Below are 18550 nucleotides of genomic sequence, written 5' to 3'. Positions count from 1 at the left end.
GTTTATTTCTTCAGTCTTAAATTTGATGTTATATTACATGTGATACAGAAACAAAGGTAAGTAAAGTGTGTGTGCTGAAGCATCACTTCCACAGCTCTCCAAGCGGTGTGTTCTCAGCAGAGTTGATGGCGTCGTAACTGCAAGCTGTGATGTTGCTGTGAACGCTGTCCACGCTCTGCGAAGCATCAATTACCTAACAGGGAAATGTAAATGTTTCCTTAAATCAGGGATTCTCAATCCTGGTCCTCGAGGACCGGTGTCCTGCAGGTTTTCCAGCTGCAACACACCTGATTCAGATCAATGTGTATTTAGCAGACGTATGCAGAGCTGGTCTGAGTCTGAGTCAGGTGTGTTCCAGCAGGGACACGAGGAAAACCTGCAGGACTACCGTATAGAGAGAAATTTGTGTCTTTATTATCCAATCAAAAAAGTTAGATTTGAAACCAAAAATGATTTTTGAGAGCAAAAAATAAAAGATAAAAACAGAGATAAAAACAAATTAGGTTCCAATTAAAAAATATATATATTTGAGAAAGCATACTTCTCCAACTTCAATCAAAACTAATGTTTATAAGTCAGAAATTACAACCACTGTGCATAAAAATAAGTCATTTTCTCTTTACAGTTAAAAACATTTGGTTACAAGTTGTAAAGTTTTGTTTGCAAATCAGTCGTCTTTGCTTGCAACTTCTAAAGTTTTGGTTGCGAGTTTAACTGCATTTGATGGGTGGGGCTTGCGCTGGTGAATGAGAGCAGAATTCCTATTGGTTGGTTTCACCTGGCTCCAGCGCCAGCTACACCTTCTGCATTTCAGAAGGATTAAGCTTTCTCAAATACATATATTTAGGCCCGAGCACCTTGGCGGTGCGAAGGCCTATTGTAATTGCAGTGTTTATTATTATTATTATTAGGCCCGAGCACCTTGGCGGTGCGAAGGCCTATTGTAATTGCAGTGTTTATTATTATTAGGCCCGAGCACCTTGGCGGTGCGAAGGCCTATTGTAATTGCAGTGTTTATTATTAGGCCCGAGCACCTTGGCAGTGCGAAGGCCTATTGTAATTGCAGCGTTTATTATTATTAGGCCCGAGCACCTTGGCGGTGCGAAGGCCTATTGTAATTGCAGCGTTTATTATTATTAGGCCCGAGCACCTTGGCGGTGCGAAGGCCTATTGTAATTGCAGCGTTTATTATTATTATTATTAGGCCCGAGCACCTTGGCGGTGCGAAGGCCTATTGTAATTGCAGTGTTTATTATTATTATTATTATTATTAGGCCCGAGCACCTTGGCGGTGCGAAGGCCTATTGTAATTGCAGTGTTTATTAGGCCCGAGCACCTTGGCGGTGCGAAGGCCTATTGTAATTGCAGCGTTTATTATTATTATTATTAGGCCCGAGCACCTTGGCAGTGCGAAGGCCTATTGTAATTGCAGCGTTTATTATTATTATTATTTTTATTCGGACACTTCGCGTGCTTTTTTGGAGGCCTGAACGTGCTCGAAAACTCACCAAATTTTGCGTACCCCCCCAAGGGAATACGAAAAATTTGATATTTTGAGGTGCTCCAGAATGTTTGGGCGAAACTGAATGAGAGCGCCACCTATTTTAGGTGCCCCGCCACTGCATGTCGTTAATCTTTATGAAAATTCATACACATGATCTACATGCTAGGGCGAACAAAAAATCCTCTTAATGTCATGGTGAAATGTCGACAGGAAGGCGGCCATTTAAGGTCAAAGTCAATATTTTGGCGTTTTAGCACCTCGCATTTTAACGAACTCGTCCTAGGGCTTTTATCCCACTGAGCCACAAATTGCTCAGGATGTTCAGGAGGCATGTGTGATTAAATGTTGTGTTATTTCTTCTAATAGGAGACTTAGTTTACGAGGGGCGGGGCCTCAAAGTTTGATGTCTCGCCATGAAAAATTAAACGGATATAACTCCCACACAAAGCAACATTTCTGCACCAAATTTGCTAGATATGATGGCAGTCCCCTCCTACAGAGTTCTATATGTCAATATTTTGATTATGAAATAGCCACGCCCCCTGGAGGTCTAAAGTGTTGTTTTTTGCTCACACACCCAGAACTCTGGCTTGGTGGACACCACATGGCCCAAATTCACTCAGGCATCACAAAACATGTCGGTGAAGAGATCTGGTAAAGGACGTTGCTCTACGCTGCACGGCGTGCCCGTGACGCCATGGCGAAGTTCCATGCGGCGGCGTGACATCATAAATCACTATAAAATTGTCAATTTTGATCTGAGCACCCTAAAACTTATAGGGATTAATAAGGGATCAGTCCTGAACAGATTAATGTGACCATTGCTGGTCTAGACCTAAGCCCCGCCCACTTACAACAGGAAGTGGTTTTTTCCACGTTTGAGGGTCATGCTTCTAAGCAAATGGTCCCAAACACTTGAGCCTCCTCCAAAACATGTCAAACCCTTTCATGATGCCACAATAAAAACCTCAAGTCGCTACGCTAAACGGGACATGGCGAATGGCGGTCCAACGCCATGAAACAGGAAGTACCTGTGACCAAGCCATGGAACCTTGGACCGCCACCATACTTGTCATGACTGATGACAGTAAGGCCCTGAACTAAGCCCCATTGAAACATTATGGAATAAATGGAGCATGTCTCCATAGCGCCCCCTACAAAATTTCAATCAATCAGCCCCGCCCACTACATGGACCGACATGGATAAAATTCAGCACAGTTGGAGAACCTTCCAGTACCTTCAAAAAAGTCTCTTGGACATATGGGCCAAAACCAACAGGAAGTCGGCCATTTTGAAAAAGGTGCCATTTTTGGGGTCATTTCTTTGCCATGCATTTTAAACAACTCCTCCTAGGGATATTGTCCAACTGACACCCAACTTGCACAGGATGCTCAGGAGGCATGTGTGATTTAAAGTTGTGTTATTTCTTCTAATAGAAGATTTAGTTTAGGAGGGGCGGGCCCTCAAAGTTTTATGTCTCATTAACAAAGACTTATTGCTAATACTCCCACATAAAACAACATATCAGCACAGGAATCGACACATTTGATGCCAGTCCCATGATGAACAAAATCTGCAATGCAATAATGGGACTATGAATTAGCCCCACCTCTTGGCAACAAGAAGTGTCTGATATCATGAACCAGGAAGTACCTGTAACAAAGCCATGGAACCTTTCATCTTCACCATACTTGCCATGAGTCATGAAAGTTATGCCCTTAATAGAGTAAAATTAAAATATAGTGGAGAAGATAGTAAATGGCTCCATAGCGCCCCCTACAATATTTTAATTAATCAGCCCCGCCCACTACATTGACTGACATGGATATGATTCGGGAAACTTGTAGACCCTCCCAGTACCTTCAAAAAAGTCTCTTGGACATATGGGCTAAATCCAACAGGAAGTCGGCCATTTTGAAAAGGGTGCCAATTTTGGGGTCATTTCTGTCATTTTCTTTGCCATGCATTTGGAGGAACTTGTCCTAAGAATTTTGTCCAACTTTAACCCAAATGAGTCAGGATGCTCAAGAGGCATGTGTGATTAAAAGTTGTGCTATTTCTTTTAATAGGGGATATCGTTTAGGAGAGGCGGGGCAGCAAAGCAGATGTGATGCAATGAAAAGGAAAACTGACATAACTCCCACAAAAAACAACCAACCTGCACCAAATTTGCTACAGATGATGCCAGTCATATCCTTCACATTTCTGTATGTCAATAATTAGATTATAAATTAGCCCCGCCCCTTGGTGACAGGAAGTGAACGTTCATAAGGTCTAAATGGCCTGAAGTGCAGTCTGGCTGCACTTTAGGTTGAGAGAGGCATGGGAAGGATGTTGCCAGGGGAGGCGGTGGCATTATGCCGAGTGGCGCCATGGTGCGAGGGCCTATATCACCGCTTGCGGTTTTAATTATTATTATTATTATTATTCTCCTAATAAATGAATTGCTTTTTTGGAGGCCTGAACATGCTCAAAAACTCACCAAATTTTGCGTACCCCCCCAAGGGAATGCGAAAAATTTGATATTTTGAGGTGCTCCAGAATGTTTGGGCGAAACTGAATGAGAGCGCCACCTATTTTAGGTGCCCCGCCACTGCATGTCATTAATCTTTATGAAAATTCATACACATGATCTACATGCTAGGGCGAACAAAAAATCCTCTTAATGTCATGGTGAAATGTCGACAGGAAGGCGGCCATTTTAGGTCACAGTCAATATTTTGGCGTTTTAGCACCTCGCATTTTAACGAACTCGTCCTAGAGCTTTTATCCCACTGAGCCACAAATTGCTCAGGATGTTCAGGAGGCATGTGTGATTAAATGTTGTGTTATTTCTTCTAATAGGAGACTTAGTTTACGAGGGGCGGGGCCTCAAAGTTTGATGTCTCGCCAGGAAAAATTAAACGGATATAACTCCCACATAAAGCAACATTTCTGCACCAAATTTGCTAGATATGATGGCAGTCCCCTCCTACAGAGTTCTATATGTCAATATTTTGATTATGAAATAGCCACGCCCCCTGGAGGTCAAAAGTGTTGTTTTTTGCTCACACACCCATAACTCTGGCTTGGTGGACACCACATGGCCCAAATTCACTCAGGCATCACAAAACATGTTGGTGAAGAGATCTTATAAAGGACGTTGCTCTACGCTGCACGGCGTGCCCGTGACGCCATGGCGAAGTTCCATGCGGCGGCGTGACATCATAAATCACTATAAAATTGTCAATTTTGATCTGATCACCCTAAAACTTATAGGGATTAATAAGGGATCAGTCCTGAACAGATTACTGTGACCATTGCTGGTGTTGACCTAAACTCCGCCCACTTACAACAGGAAGTGTTTTTTTGCACGTTTGAGGGTCATGCTTCTAAGCAAATGGTCCAAAACACTTGAGCCTCCTCCAAAACATGTCAAACCCTTTCATGATGCCACAATAAAAACCTCAAGTCGCTACGCTAAACGGGACATGGCGAATGGCGGTCCAACGCCATGAAACAGGAAGTACCTGTGACCAAGCCATGGAACCTTGGACCGCAACCATACTTGCCATGACTGATGACAGTAAGGCCCTGAACTAAGCCCCATTGAAACATTATGGAATACATGGAGCATGTCTCTATAGCGCCCCCTACAAAATTTCAATCAATCAGCCCCGCCCACTACATGGACCGACATGGATAAAATTCAGCACAGTTGGAGAACCTTCCAGTACCTTCAAAAAAGTCTCTTGGACATATGGGCTAAATTCAACAGGAAGTCGGCCATTTTGAAAAAGGCGCCATTTTTGGGGTCATTTCTTTGCCATGCATTTTAAACAACTCCTCCTAGGGATATTGTCCAACTGACACCCAACTTGCACAGGATGCTCAGGAGGCATGTGTGATTTAAAGTTGTGTTATTTCTTCTAATAGAAGATTTAGTTTAGGAGGGGCGGGCCCTCAAAGTTTGATGTCTTATTAACAAAGACTTATTGCTAAACCTCCCACATAAAACAACATATCAGCACAGGAATCGCCACATTTGATGCCAGTCCCATGATGAACAAAATCTACGATGCAATAATGGGACTATGAATTAGCCCCACCCCTTGGCAACAACAAGTGTCTGATATCGTGAACCAGGAAGTACCTGTAACAAAGCCATGAAACCTTTGATCTTCACCATACTTGCCATGACTTATGACAGTAAAGTCCTTAATAGAGTAAAATTACAATATAGTGGAGAAGATAGTAAATGGCTCCATAGCGCCCCCTACAATATTTTAATTAATTAGCCCCGCCCACTACATTGACTGACATGGTTATGATTCGGGAAACTTGTAGACGCTCCCAGTACCTTCAAAAAAGTCTCTTGGACATATGGGCTAAATCAAACAGGGAGTCGGCCATTTTGAAAAAGGTGCCATTTTTGGGGTCATTTCTGTCATTTTCTTTACCATGCATTTTGAGGAACTTCTCCTAAGAATTTTGTCCAACTTTAACCCAAATGAGTCAGGATGCTCAAGAGGCATGTGTGATTAGAAGTTGTGCTATTTCTTTTAATAGGGGATATCGTTTAGGAGAGGCGGGGCAGCAAAGCAGATGTGATGCAACAAAAAGAAAAACTGACATAAATCCCCCAAAAAACAACCAACCTTCACCAAATTTGCTACAGATGATGCCAGTCATATCCTTCACATTTGTGCATGTCAATAATTAGATGATAAGTTAGCCCCGCCCCTTGGTGACAGGAAGTGACCCTTCATAAAACCTAAATGGTCTGAAGTGCAGTCTGGCTGCACTTTAGGTTGAGAGAGGCATGGGAAGGATGTTGCCAGGGGAGGCGGTGGCATGATGCCGAGCGGCGCCATGGTGCGAGGGCCTATATCACCGCCTGCGGTTTTAATTATTATTATTTTTATTCGGACACTTCGCGTGCTTTTTTGGAGGCCTGAACGTGCTCGAAAACTCACCAAATTTTGCGCACCCCCCCAAGGGAATACGAAAAATTTGATATTTTGAGGTGCTCCAGAATGTTTGGGCGAAACTGAATGAGAGCGCCACCTATTTTAGGTGCCCCGCCACTGCATGTCGTTAATCTTTATGAAAATTCATACACATGATCTACATGCAAGGGTGATCAAAAAATCCTCTTAATGTCATGGTGAAATGTTGACAGGAAGGCGGCCATTTTAGGTCAAAGTCAATATTTTGGCGTTTTAGCACCTCGCATTTTAACGAACTCGTCCTAGAGCTTTTATCCCACTGAGCCACAAATTGCTCAGGATGTTCAGGAGGCATGTGTGATTAAATGTTGTGTTATTTCTTCTAATAGGAGACTTAGTTTACGAGGGGCGGGGCCTCAAAGTTTGATGTCTCGCCAGGAAAAATTTAACGGATATAACTCCCACATAAAGCAACATTTCTGCACCAAATTTGCTAGATATGATGGCAGTCCCCTCCTACAGAGTTCTATATGTCAATATTTTGATTATGAAATAGCCACGCCCCCTGGAGGTCAAAAGTGTTGTTTTTTGCTCACACACCCATAACTCTGGCTTGGTGGACACCACATGGCCCAAATTCACTCAGGCATCACAAAACATGTTGGTGAAGAGATCTGATAAAGGACGTTGCTCTACACTGCACGGCGTGCCCGTGACGCCATGGCGAAGTTCCATGCGGCGGCGTGACATCATAAATCACTATAAAATTGTCAATTTTGATCTGAGCACCCTAAAACTTATAGGGATTAATAAGGGATCAGTCCTGAACAGATTAATGTGAACATTGCTGGTGTAGACCTAAGCTCCGCCCACTTACAACAGGAAGTGGTTTTTTCCACGTTTGAGGGTCATGCTTCTAAGCAAATGGTCCCAAACACTTGAGACTCCTCCAAAACATGTCAAACCCTTTCATGATGCCACAATAAAAACCTCAAGTCGCTACGCTAAACGGGACATGGCGAATGGCGGTCCAACGCCATGAAACAGGAAGTACCTGTGACCAAGCCATGGAACCTTGGACCGCCACCATAATTGCCATGACTGATGACAGTAAGGCCCTGAACTAAGCCCCATTGAAACATTATGGAATAAATGGAGCATGTCTCCATAGCGCCCCCTACAAAATTTCAATCAATCAGCCCCGCCCACTACATGGACCGACATGAATAAAATTCAGCACAGTTGGAGAACCTGCCAGTACCTTCAAAAAAGTCTCTTGGACATATGGGCCAAAACCAACAGGAAGTCGGGCATTTAGAAAAAGGTGCCATTTTTGGGGTCATTTCTTTGCCATGCATTTTAAACAACTCCTCCTAGGGATATTGTCCAACTGACACCCAACTTGCACAGGATGCTCAGGAGGCATGTGTGATGTAAAGTTGTGTTATTTCTTCTAATAGAAGATTTAGTTTAGGAGGGGCGGGCCCTCAAAGTTTGATGTCTCATTAACAAAGACTTATTGCTAAAACTCCCACATAAAACAACATATCAGCACAGGAATCGACACATTTGATGCCGGTTCCATGATGAACAAAATCTACAATGCAATAATATGACTATGAATTAGCCCCACCCCTTGGCAACAACAAGTGTCTGATATCATGAACCAGGAAGTACCTGTAACAAAGCCATGAAATTGTTGATCTTCACCATACTTGCCATGAGTCATGACAGTTATGTCCTTAATAAAATAAAATTACCATATAATGGAAAAGATAGTAAATGGCTACATAGCGCCCCCTACAATATTTCAATCAATCAGCCCCACCCACTACATTGACTGACATGGATAAAATTCAGCACACTTATAGTCCATTCCAGTACCTTCAAAAAAGTCTCTTGGACATATGGGCTAAATCAAACAGGAAGTCGGCCATGTTGAAAAAAGCTGCCATTTTTGGGGTCATTTCTGTCATTTTCTTTGCCATGCATTTTGAGGAAGTCCTGCTAAGAATTTTATCTAACTTTAACCCAAATGAGTCAGGATGCTCAAGAGGCATGTGTGATTAAAAGTTGTGCTATTTCTTTTAATAGGGGATATCATTTAGGAGAGGCAGGGCAGCAAAGCAGATGTGATGCAATGAAAAGGAAAACTGACATAACTCCCACAAAAAACAACCAACCTGCACCAAATTTGCTACAGATGATGCCAGTCATATCCTTCACATTTCTGCATGTCAATAATTAGATTATAAATTAGCCCCGCCCCTTGGTGACAGGAAGTGACCCTTCATAAGGCCTAAATGGCCTGAAGTGCAGTCTGGCTGCACTTTAGATTGAGAGAGGCATGGGAAGGATGTTGCCAGGGGAGGCGGTGGCATTATGCCGAGCGGCGCCATGGTGCGAGGGCCTATATCACCGCTTGCGGTTTTAATTATTATTATTATTTTTATTCGGACACTTCGCGTGCTTTTTTGGAGGCCTGAACGTGCTCGAAAACTCACCAAATTTTGCGTACCCCCCCAAGGGAATACGAAAAATTTGATATTTTGAGGTGCTCCAGAATGTTTGGGCGAAACTGAACGAGAGCGCCACCTATTTTAGGTGCCCCGCCACTGCATGTCGGTAATCTTTATGAAAATTCATACACATGATCAACATGACAGGGCAAAAAAAAAATCCTCTTAATGTCATGGTGAAATGTCGACAGGAAGGCGGCCATTTTAGGTCAAAGTCAATATTTTGGCGTTTTAGCGCCTCGCATTTTAACGAACTCGTCCTAGAGCTTTTATCCCACTGAGCCACAAATTGCTCAGGATGTTCAGGAGGCATGTGTGATTAAATGTTGTGTTATTTCTTCTAATAGGAGACTTAGTTTACGAGGGGCGGGGCCTCAAAGTTTGATGTCTCGCCAGGAAAAATTAAACGGATATAACTCCCACATAAAGCAACATTTCTGCACCAAATTTGCTAGATATGATGGCAGTCCCCTCCTACAGAGTTCTATATGCCAATATTTTGATTATGAAATAGCCACGCCCCCTGGAGGTCAAAAGTGTTGTTTTTTGCTCACACACCCATAACTCTGGCTTGGTGGACACCACATGGCCCAAATTCACTCAGGCATCACAAAACATGTTGGTGAAGAGATCTGGTAAAGGACGTTGCTCTACGCTGCACGGCGTGCCCGTGACGCCATGGCGAAGTTCCATGCGGCGGCGTGACATCATAAATCACTATAAAATTGTCAATTTTGATCTGATCACCCTAAAACTTTTAGGGATTAATAAGGGATCAGTCCTGAACAGATTAATGTGACCATTGCTGGTCTAGACCTAAGCCCCGCCCACTTACAACAGGAAGTGGTTTTTTCCACGTTTGAGGGTCATGCTTCTAAGCAAATGGTCCCAAACACTTGAGACTCCTCCAAAACATGTGAAACCCTTTCATGATGCCACAATAAAAACCTCAAGTCGCTACGCTAAACGGGACATGGCGAATGGCGGTCCAACGCCATGAAACAGGAAGTACCTGTGACCAAGCCATGGAACCTTGGACCGCCACCATAATTGCCATGACTGATGACAGTAAGGCCCTGAACTAAGCCCCATTGAAACATTATGGAATAAATGGAGCATGTCTCCATAGCGCCCCCTACAAAATTTCAATCAATCAGCCCCGCCCACTACATGGACCGACATGAATAAAATTCAGCACAGTTGGAGAACCTGCCAGTACCTTCAAAAAAGTCTCTTGGACATATGGGCCAAAACCAACAGGAAGTCGGGCATTTAGAAAAAGGTGCCATTTTTGGGGTCATTTCTTTGCCATGCATTTTAAACAACTCCTCCTAGGGATATTGTCCAACTGACACCCAACTTGCACAGGATGCTCAGGAGGCATGTGTGATGTAAAGTTGTGTTATTTCTTCTAATAGAAGATTTAGTTTAGGAGGGGCGGGCCCTCAAAGTTTGATGTCTCATTAACAAAGACTTATTGCTAAAACTCCCACATAAAACAACATATCAGCACAGGAATCGACACATTTGATGCCGGTTCCATGATGAACAAAATCTACAATGCAATAATATGACTATGAATTAGCCCCACCCCTTGGCAACAACAAGTGTCTGATATCATGAACCAGGAAGTACCTGTAACAAAGCCATGAAATTGTTGATCTTCACCATACTTGCCATGAGTCATGACAGTTATGTCCTTAATAAAATAAAATTACCATATAATGGAAAAGATAGTAAATGGCTACATAGCGCCCCCTACAATATTTCAATCAATCAGCCCCGCCCACTACATTGACTGACATGGATAAAATTCAGCACACTTATAGTCCATTCCAGTACCTTCAAAAAAGTCTCTTGGACATATGGGCTAAATCAAACAGGAAGTCGGCCATGTTGAAAAAAGCTGCCATTTTTGGGGTCATTTCTGTCATTTTCTTTGCCATGCATTTTGAGGAAGTCCTGCTAAGAATTTTATCTAACTTTAACCCAAATGAGTCAGGATGCTCAAGAGGCATGTGTGATTAAAAGTTGTGCTATTTCTTTTAATAGGGGATATCATTTAGGAGAGGCGGGGCAGCAAAGCAACTGTGATGCAATGAAAAGGAAAACTGACATAACTCCCACAATAAACAACCAACCTGCACCAAATTTGCTGCAGATGATGCCAGGCATATCCTTCACATTTGTGCATGTCAATAATTAGATTATAAATTAGCCCCGCCCCTTGGTGACAGGAAGTGACACTTCATAAGTCCTAAATGGCCTGAAGTGCAGTCTGGCAGCACTTTAGGTTGAGAGAGACATGGGAAGGATGTTGCCAGGGGAGGCGGTGGCATACTGCCAAGCGGCGCCATGGTGCGAGGGCCTATATCACCGCTTGCGGTTTTAATTATTATTATTATTATTCTCCTAATAAATGAATTGCTTTTTTGGAGGCCTGAACATGCTCAAAAACTCACCAAATTTTGCGTACCCCCCCAAAGGGAATGTGAAAAATTTGATATTTTGAGGTGCTCCAGAATGTTTGGGTGAAACTGAACGAGAGCGCCACCTATTGTAGGTGCCCCGCCACTGCATGTCGTTAATCTTTATGAAAATTCATACACATGATCTACATGCTAGGGCAAACAAAAAATCCTCTTAATGTCATGGTGAAATGTCGACAGGAAGGCGGCCATTTAAGGTCAAAGTCAATATTTTGGCGTTTTAGCGCCTCGCATTTTAACGAACTCGTCCTAGAGCTTTTATCCCACTGAGCCACAAATTGCTCAGGATGTTCAGGAGGCATGTGTGATTAAATGTTGTGTTATTTCTTCTAATAGGAGACTTAGTTTACGAGGGGCGGGGCCTCAAAGTTTGATGTCTCGCCATGAAAAATTAAACGGATATAACTCCCACATAAAGCAACATTTCTGCACCAAATTTGCTAGATATGATGGCAGTCCCCTCCTACAGAGTTCTATATGTAAATATTTTGATTATGAAATAGCCACGCCCCCTGGAGGTCAAAAGTGTTGTTTTTTGCTCACACACCCATAACTCTGGCTTGGTGGACACCACATGGCCCAAATTCACTCAGGCATCACAAAACATGTTGGTGAAGAGATCTGGTAAAGGACGTTGCTCTGCGCTGCACGGCGTGCCCGTGACGCCATGGCGAAGTTCCATGCGGCGGCGTGACATCATAAATCACTATAAAATTGTCAATTTTGATCTGATCACCCTAAAACTTATAGGGATTAATAAGGGATCAGTCCTGAACAGATTAATGTGACCATTGCTGGTGTAGACCTAAGCTCCGCCCACTTACAACAGGAAGTGGTTTTTTCCACATTTGAGGGTCATGCTTCTAAGCAAATGGTCCCAAACACTTGAACCTCCTCCAAAACATGTCAAACCCTTTCATGATGCCACAATAAAAACCTCAAGTCGCTACGCTAAACGGGACATGGCGAATGGCGGTCCAACGCCATGAAACAGGAAGTACCTGTGACCAAGCCATGGAACCTTGGACCGCAACCATACTTGCCATGACTGATGACAGTAAGGCCCTGAACTAAGCCCCATTGAAACATAATGGAATACATGGAGCATGTCTCTATAGCGCCCCCTACAAAATTTCAATCAATCAGCCCCGGCCACTACATGGACCGACATGGATAAAATTCAGCACAGTTGGAGAACCTTCCAGTACCTTCAAAAAAGTCTCTTGGACATATGGGCTAAATTCAACAGGAAGTCGGCCATTTTGAAAAAGGCGCCATTTTTGGGGTCATTTCTTTGCCATGCATTTTAAACAACTCCTCCTAGGGATATTGTCCAACTGACACCCAACTTGCACAGGATGCTCAGGAGGCATGTGTGATTTAAAGTTGTGTTATTTCTTCTAATAGAAGATTTAGTTTAGAAGGGGCGGGCCCTCAAAGTTTGATGTCTTTATTAACAAAGACTTATTGCTAAACCTCCCACATAAAACAACATATCAGCACAGGAATCGCCACATTTGATGCCAGTCCCATGATGAACAAAATATACAATGCAATAATGGGACTATGAATTAGCCCCACCCCTTGGCAACAACAAGTGTCTGATATCGTGAACCAGGAAGTACCTGTAACAAAGCCATGAAATTGTTGATCTTCACCATACTTGCCATGACTTATGACAGTAAAGTCCTTAATAGAGTAAAATTACAATATAGTGGAGAAGATAGTAAATGGCTCCATAGCGCCCCCTACAATATTTTAATTAATTAGCCCCGCCCACTACATTGACTGACATGGTTATGATTCGGGAAACTTGTAGACGCTCCCAGTACCTTCAAAAAAGTCTCTTGGACATATGGGCTAAATCAAACAGGGAGTCGGCCATTTTGAAAAAGGTGCCATTTTTGGGGTCATTTCTGTCATTTTCTTTGCCATGCATTTTGAGGAACTTCTCCTAAGAATTTTGTCCAACTTTAACCCAAATGAGTCAGGATGCTCAAGAGGCATGTGTGATTAGAAGTTGTGCTATTTCTTTTAATAGGGGATATCGTTTAGGAGAGGCGGGGCAGCAAAGCAGATGTGATGCAACAAAAAGAAAAACTGACATAAATCCCCCAAAAAAGAACCAACCTGCACCAAATTTGCTACAGATGATGCCAGTCATATCCTTCACATTTGTGCATGTCAATAATTAGATGATAAGTTAGCCCCGCCCCTTGGTGACAGGAAGTGACCCTTCATAAAACCTAAATGGTCTGAAGTGCAGTCTGGCTGCACTTTAGGTTGAGAGAGGCATGGGAAGGATGTTGCCAGGGGAGGCGGTGGCATGATGCCGAGCGGCGCCATGGTGCGAGGGCCTATATCACCGCTTGCGGTTTTAATTATTAGGCCCGAGCACCTTGGCGATGCGAAGGCCTATTGTAATTGCAGTGTTTATTATTAGGCCCGAGCACCTTGGCGGTGCGAAGGCCTATTGTAATTGCAGCGTTTATTAGGCCCGAGCACCTTGGCAGTGCGAAGGCCTATTGTAATTGCAGTGTTTATTATTAGGCCCGAGCACCTTGGCGGTGCGAAGGCCTATTGTAATTGCAGTGTTTATTATTATTATTATTATTTTTATTCGGACACTTCGCGTGCTTTTTTGGAGGCCTGAACGTGCTCGAAAACTCACCAAATTTTGCGTACCCCCCCAAGGGAATGCGAAAAATTTGATATTTTGAGGTGCTCCAGAATGTTTGGGCGAAACTGAATGAGAGCGCCACCTATTTTAGGTGCCCCGCCACTGCATGTCGTTAATCTTTATGAAAATTCATACACATGATCTACATGCTAGGGCGAACAAAAAATCCTCTTAATGTCATGGTGAAATGTCGACAGGAAGGCGGCCATTTTAGGTCAAAGTCAATATTTTGGCGTTTTAGCACCTCGCATTTTAACGAACTCGTCCTAGAGCTTTTATCCCACTGAGCCACAAATTGCTCAGGATGTTCAGGAGGCATGTGTGATTAAATGTTGTGTTATTTCTTCTAATAGGAGACTTAGTTTACGAGGGGCGGGGCCTCAAAGTTTGATGTCTCGCCAGGAAAAATTAAACGGATATAACTCCCACATAAAGCAACATTTCTGCACCAAATTTGCTAGATATGATGGCAGTGCCCTCCTACAGAGTTCTATATGTCAATATTTTGATTATGAAATAGCCACGCCCCCTGGAGGTCAAAAGTGTTGTTTTTTGCTCACACACCCATAACTCTGGCTTGGTGGACACCACATGGCCCAAATTCACTCAGGCATCACAAAACATGTTGGTGAAGAGATCTTATAAAGGACGTTGCTCTACGCTGCACGGCGTGCCCGTGACGCCATGGCGAAGTTCCATGCGGCGGCGTGACATCATAAATCACTATAAAATTGTCAATTTTGATCTGATCACCCTAAAACTTATAGGGATTAATAAGGGATCAGTCCTGAACAGATTACTGTGACCATTGCTGGTGTAGACCTAAACTCCGCCCACTTACAACAGGAAGTGTTTTTTTGCACGTTTGAGGGTCATGCTTCTAAGCAAATGGTCCAAAACACTTGAGACTCCTCCAAAACATGTCAAACCCTTTCATGATGCCACAATAAAAACCTCAAGTCGCTACGCTAAACGGGACATGGCGAATGGCGGTCCAACGCCATGAAACAGGAAGTACCTGTGACCAAGCCATGGAACCTTGGACCGCAACCATACTTGCCATGACTGATGACAGTAAGGCCCTGAACTAAGCCCCATTGAAACATAATGGAATACATGGAGCATGTCTCTATAGCGCCCCCTACAAAATTTCAATCAATCAGCCCCGCCCACTACATGGACCGACATGGATAAAATTCAGCACAGTTGGAGAACCTTCCAGTACCTTCAAAAAAGTCTCTTGGACATATGGGCTAAATTCAACAGGAAGTCGGCCATTTTGAAAAAGGCGCCATTTTTGGGGTCATTTCTTTGCCATGCATTTTAAACAACTCCTCCTAGGGATATTGTCCAACTGACACCCAACTTGCACAGGATGCTCAGGAGGCATGTGTGATTTAAAGTTGTGTTATTTCTTCTAATAGAAGATTTAGTTTAGGAGGGGCGGGCCCTCAAAGTTTAATGTCTCATTAACAAAGACTTAATGATAAAACTCCCACATAAAACAACATATCAGCACAGGAATCGCCACATTTGATGCCAGTCCCATGATGAACAAAATCTACAATGCAATAATGGGACTATGAATTAGCCCCACCCCTTGGCAAAAACAAGTGTCTGATATCGTGAACCAGGAAGTACCTGTAACAAAGCCATGAAACCTTTGATCTTCACCATACTTGCCATGACTTATGACAGTAAAGTCCTTAATAGAGTAAAATTACAATATAGTGGAGAAGATAGTAAATGGCTCCATAGCGCCCCCTACAATATTTTAATTAATTAGCCCCGCCCACTACATTGACTGACATGGTTATGATTCGGGAAACTTGTAGACGCTCCCAGTACCTTCAAAAAAGTCTCTTGGACATATGGGCTAAATCAAACAGGGAGTCGGCCATTTTGAAAAAGGTGCCATTTTTGGGGTCATTTCTGTCATTTTCTTTGCCATGCATTTTGAGGAACTTCTGCTAAGAATTTTGTCCAACTTTAACCCAAATGAGTCAGGATGCTCAAGAGGCATGTGTGATTAGAAGTTGTGCTATTTCTTTTAATAGGGGATATCGTTTAGGAGAGGCGGGGCAGCAAAGCAGATGTGATGCAACAAAAAGAAAAACTGACATAAATCCCCCAAAAAACAACCAACCTGCACCAAATTTGCTACAGATGATGCCAGTCATATCCTTCACATTTGTGCATGTCAAAAATTAGATGATAAGTTAGCCCCGCCCCTTGGTGACAGGAAGTGACCGTTCATAAAACCTAAATGGTCTGAAGTGCAGTCTGGCTGCACTTTAGGTTGAGAGAGGCATGGGAAGGATGTTGCCAGGGGAGGCGGTGGCATGATGCCGAGCGGCGCCATGGTGCGAGGGCCTATATCACCGCCTGCGGTTTTAATTATTATTATTATTATTATTATTATTTTTATTCGGACACTTCGCGTGCTTTTTTGGAGGCCTGAACGTGCTCGAAAACTCACCAAATTTTGCGTACCCCCCCAAGGGAATACGAAAAATTTGATATTTTGAGGTGCTCCAGAATGTTTGGGCGAAACTGAACGAGAGCGCCACCTATTTTAGGTGCCCCGCCACTGCATGTCGTTAATCTTTATGAAAATTCATACACATGATCTACATGACAGGACAAACAAAAAATCCTCTTAATGTCATGGTGAAATGTCGACAGGAAGGCGGCCATTTTAGGTCAAAGTCAATATTTTGGCGTTTTAGCACCTCGCATTTTAACGAACTCGTCCTAGGGCTTTTATCCCACTGAGCCACAAATTGCTCAGGATGTTCAGGAGGCATGTGTGATTCAATGTTGTGTTATTTCTTCTAATAGGAGACTTAGTTTACGAGGGGCGGGGCCTCAAAGTTTGATGTCTCGCCAGGAAAAATTTAACGGATATAACTCCCACATAAAGCAACATTTCTGCACCAAATTTGCTAGATATGATGGCAGTCCCCTTCTACAGAGTTCTATATGTCAATATTTTGATTATGAAATAGCCACGCCCCCTGGAGGTCAAAAGTGTTGTTTTTTGCTCACACACCCATAACTCTGGCTTGGTAGACACCACATGGCCCAAATTCACTCAGGCATCACAAAACATGTTGGTGAAGAGATCTGATAAAGGACGTTGCTCTACGCTGCACGGCGTGCCCGTGACGCCATGGCGAAATTCCATGCGGCGGCGTGACATCATAAATCACTATAAAATTGTCAATTTTGATCTGATCACCCTAAAACTTATAGGGATTAATAAGGGATCAGTCCTGAACAGATTGATGTGACCATTGCTGGTGTAGACCTAAGCCCCGCCCACTTACAACAGGAAGTGTTTTTTTCCACGTTTGAGGGTCATGCTTCTAAGCAAATGGTCCAAAACACTTGAGCCTCCTCCAAAACATGTCAAACCCTTTCATGATGCCACAATAAAAACCTCAAGTTGCTACGCTAAACGGGACATGGCGAATGGCGGTCCAACGCCATGAAACAGGAAGTACCTGTGACCAAGCCATGGAACCTTGGACCGCCACCATACTTGCCATGAATGATGACAGCAAGGCCCTGAACTAAGCCCCATTGAAACATTATGGAATAAATGGAGCATGTCTCCATAGCGCCCCCTACAAAATTTCAATCAATCAGCCCCGCCCAGTACATGGACCGACATGAATAAAATTCAGCACAGTTGGAGAACCTGCCAGTACCTTCAAAAAAGTCTCTTGGACATATGGGCTAAATTCAACAGGAAGTCGGCCATTTTGAAAAAGGTGCCATTTTTGGGGTCATTTCTTTGCCATGCATTTTAAACAACTCCTCCTAGGGATATTGTCCAACTGACACCCAACTTGCACAGGATGCTCAGGAGGCATGTGTGATTTAAAGTTGTGTTATTTCTTCTAATAGAAGATTTAGTTTAGGAGGGGCGGGCCCTCAAAGTTTGATGTCTCATTAAGAAAGACTTATTGCTAAATCTCCCACATAAAACAACATATCAGCACAGGAATCGCCACATTTGATGCCAGTCCCATGATGAACAAAATCTACAATGCAATAATGGGACTATGAATTAGCCCCACCCCTTGGCAACAACAAGTGTCTGATATCATGAACCAGGAAGTACCTGTAACAAAGCCATGAAACCTTTGATCTTCACCATACTTGCCATGAGTCATGAAAGTTATGCCCTTAATAGAGTAAAATTAAAATATAGTGGAGAAGATAGTAAATGGCTCCATAGCGCCCCCTAAAAAATTTCAATCAATCAGCCCCGCCCACTACATTGACTGACATGGATATGATTCGGGACACTTGTAGACCCTCCCAGTACCTTCAAAAACGTCTCTTGGACATATGGGCTAAATTCAACAGGAAGTCGGGCATTTTGAAAAAGGTGCCATTTTTGGGGTCATTTCTTTGCCAT

General features: G+C 43.2%; 1 protein-coding gene across 1 annotated transcript in view; it reads right to left on the bottom strand.

The window, feature by feature from the left end:
* Positions 1-25: 25 nt before the first annotated feature.
* dtymk (deoxythymidylate kinase (thymidylate kinase)) overlaps positions 26-18550 on the bottom strand; it is a 126141-nt gene continuing 107616 nt past the window's right edge. Inside the window, exon 5 of the mRNA XM_079245306.1 lies at positions 26-193. Coding sequence (XP_079101432.1) covers positions 83-193 — 111 coding nt within the window. The 3' untranslated portion in view covers positions 26-82. The remainder of the gene's footprint in view (positions 194-18550) is intronic.

The sequence above is a fragment of the Telmatherina bonti genome (assembly GCF_933228915.1).
Source record: "Telmatherina bonti genome assembly, chromosome: 8".
Classification (NCBI taxonomy): domain Eukaryota; kingdom Metazoa; phylum Chordata; class Actinopteri; order Atheriniformes; family Telmatherinidae; genus Telmatherina; species Telmatherina bonti.
This window is presented reverse-complemented; position numbering and strand designations above follow the sequence as displayed.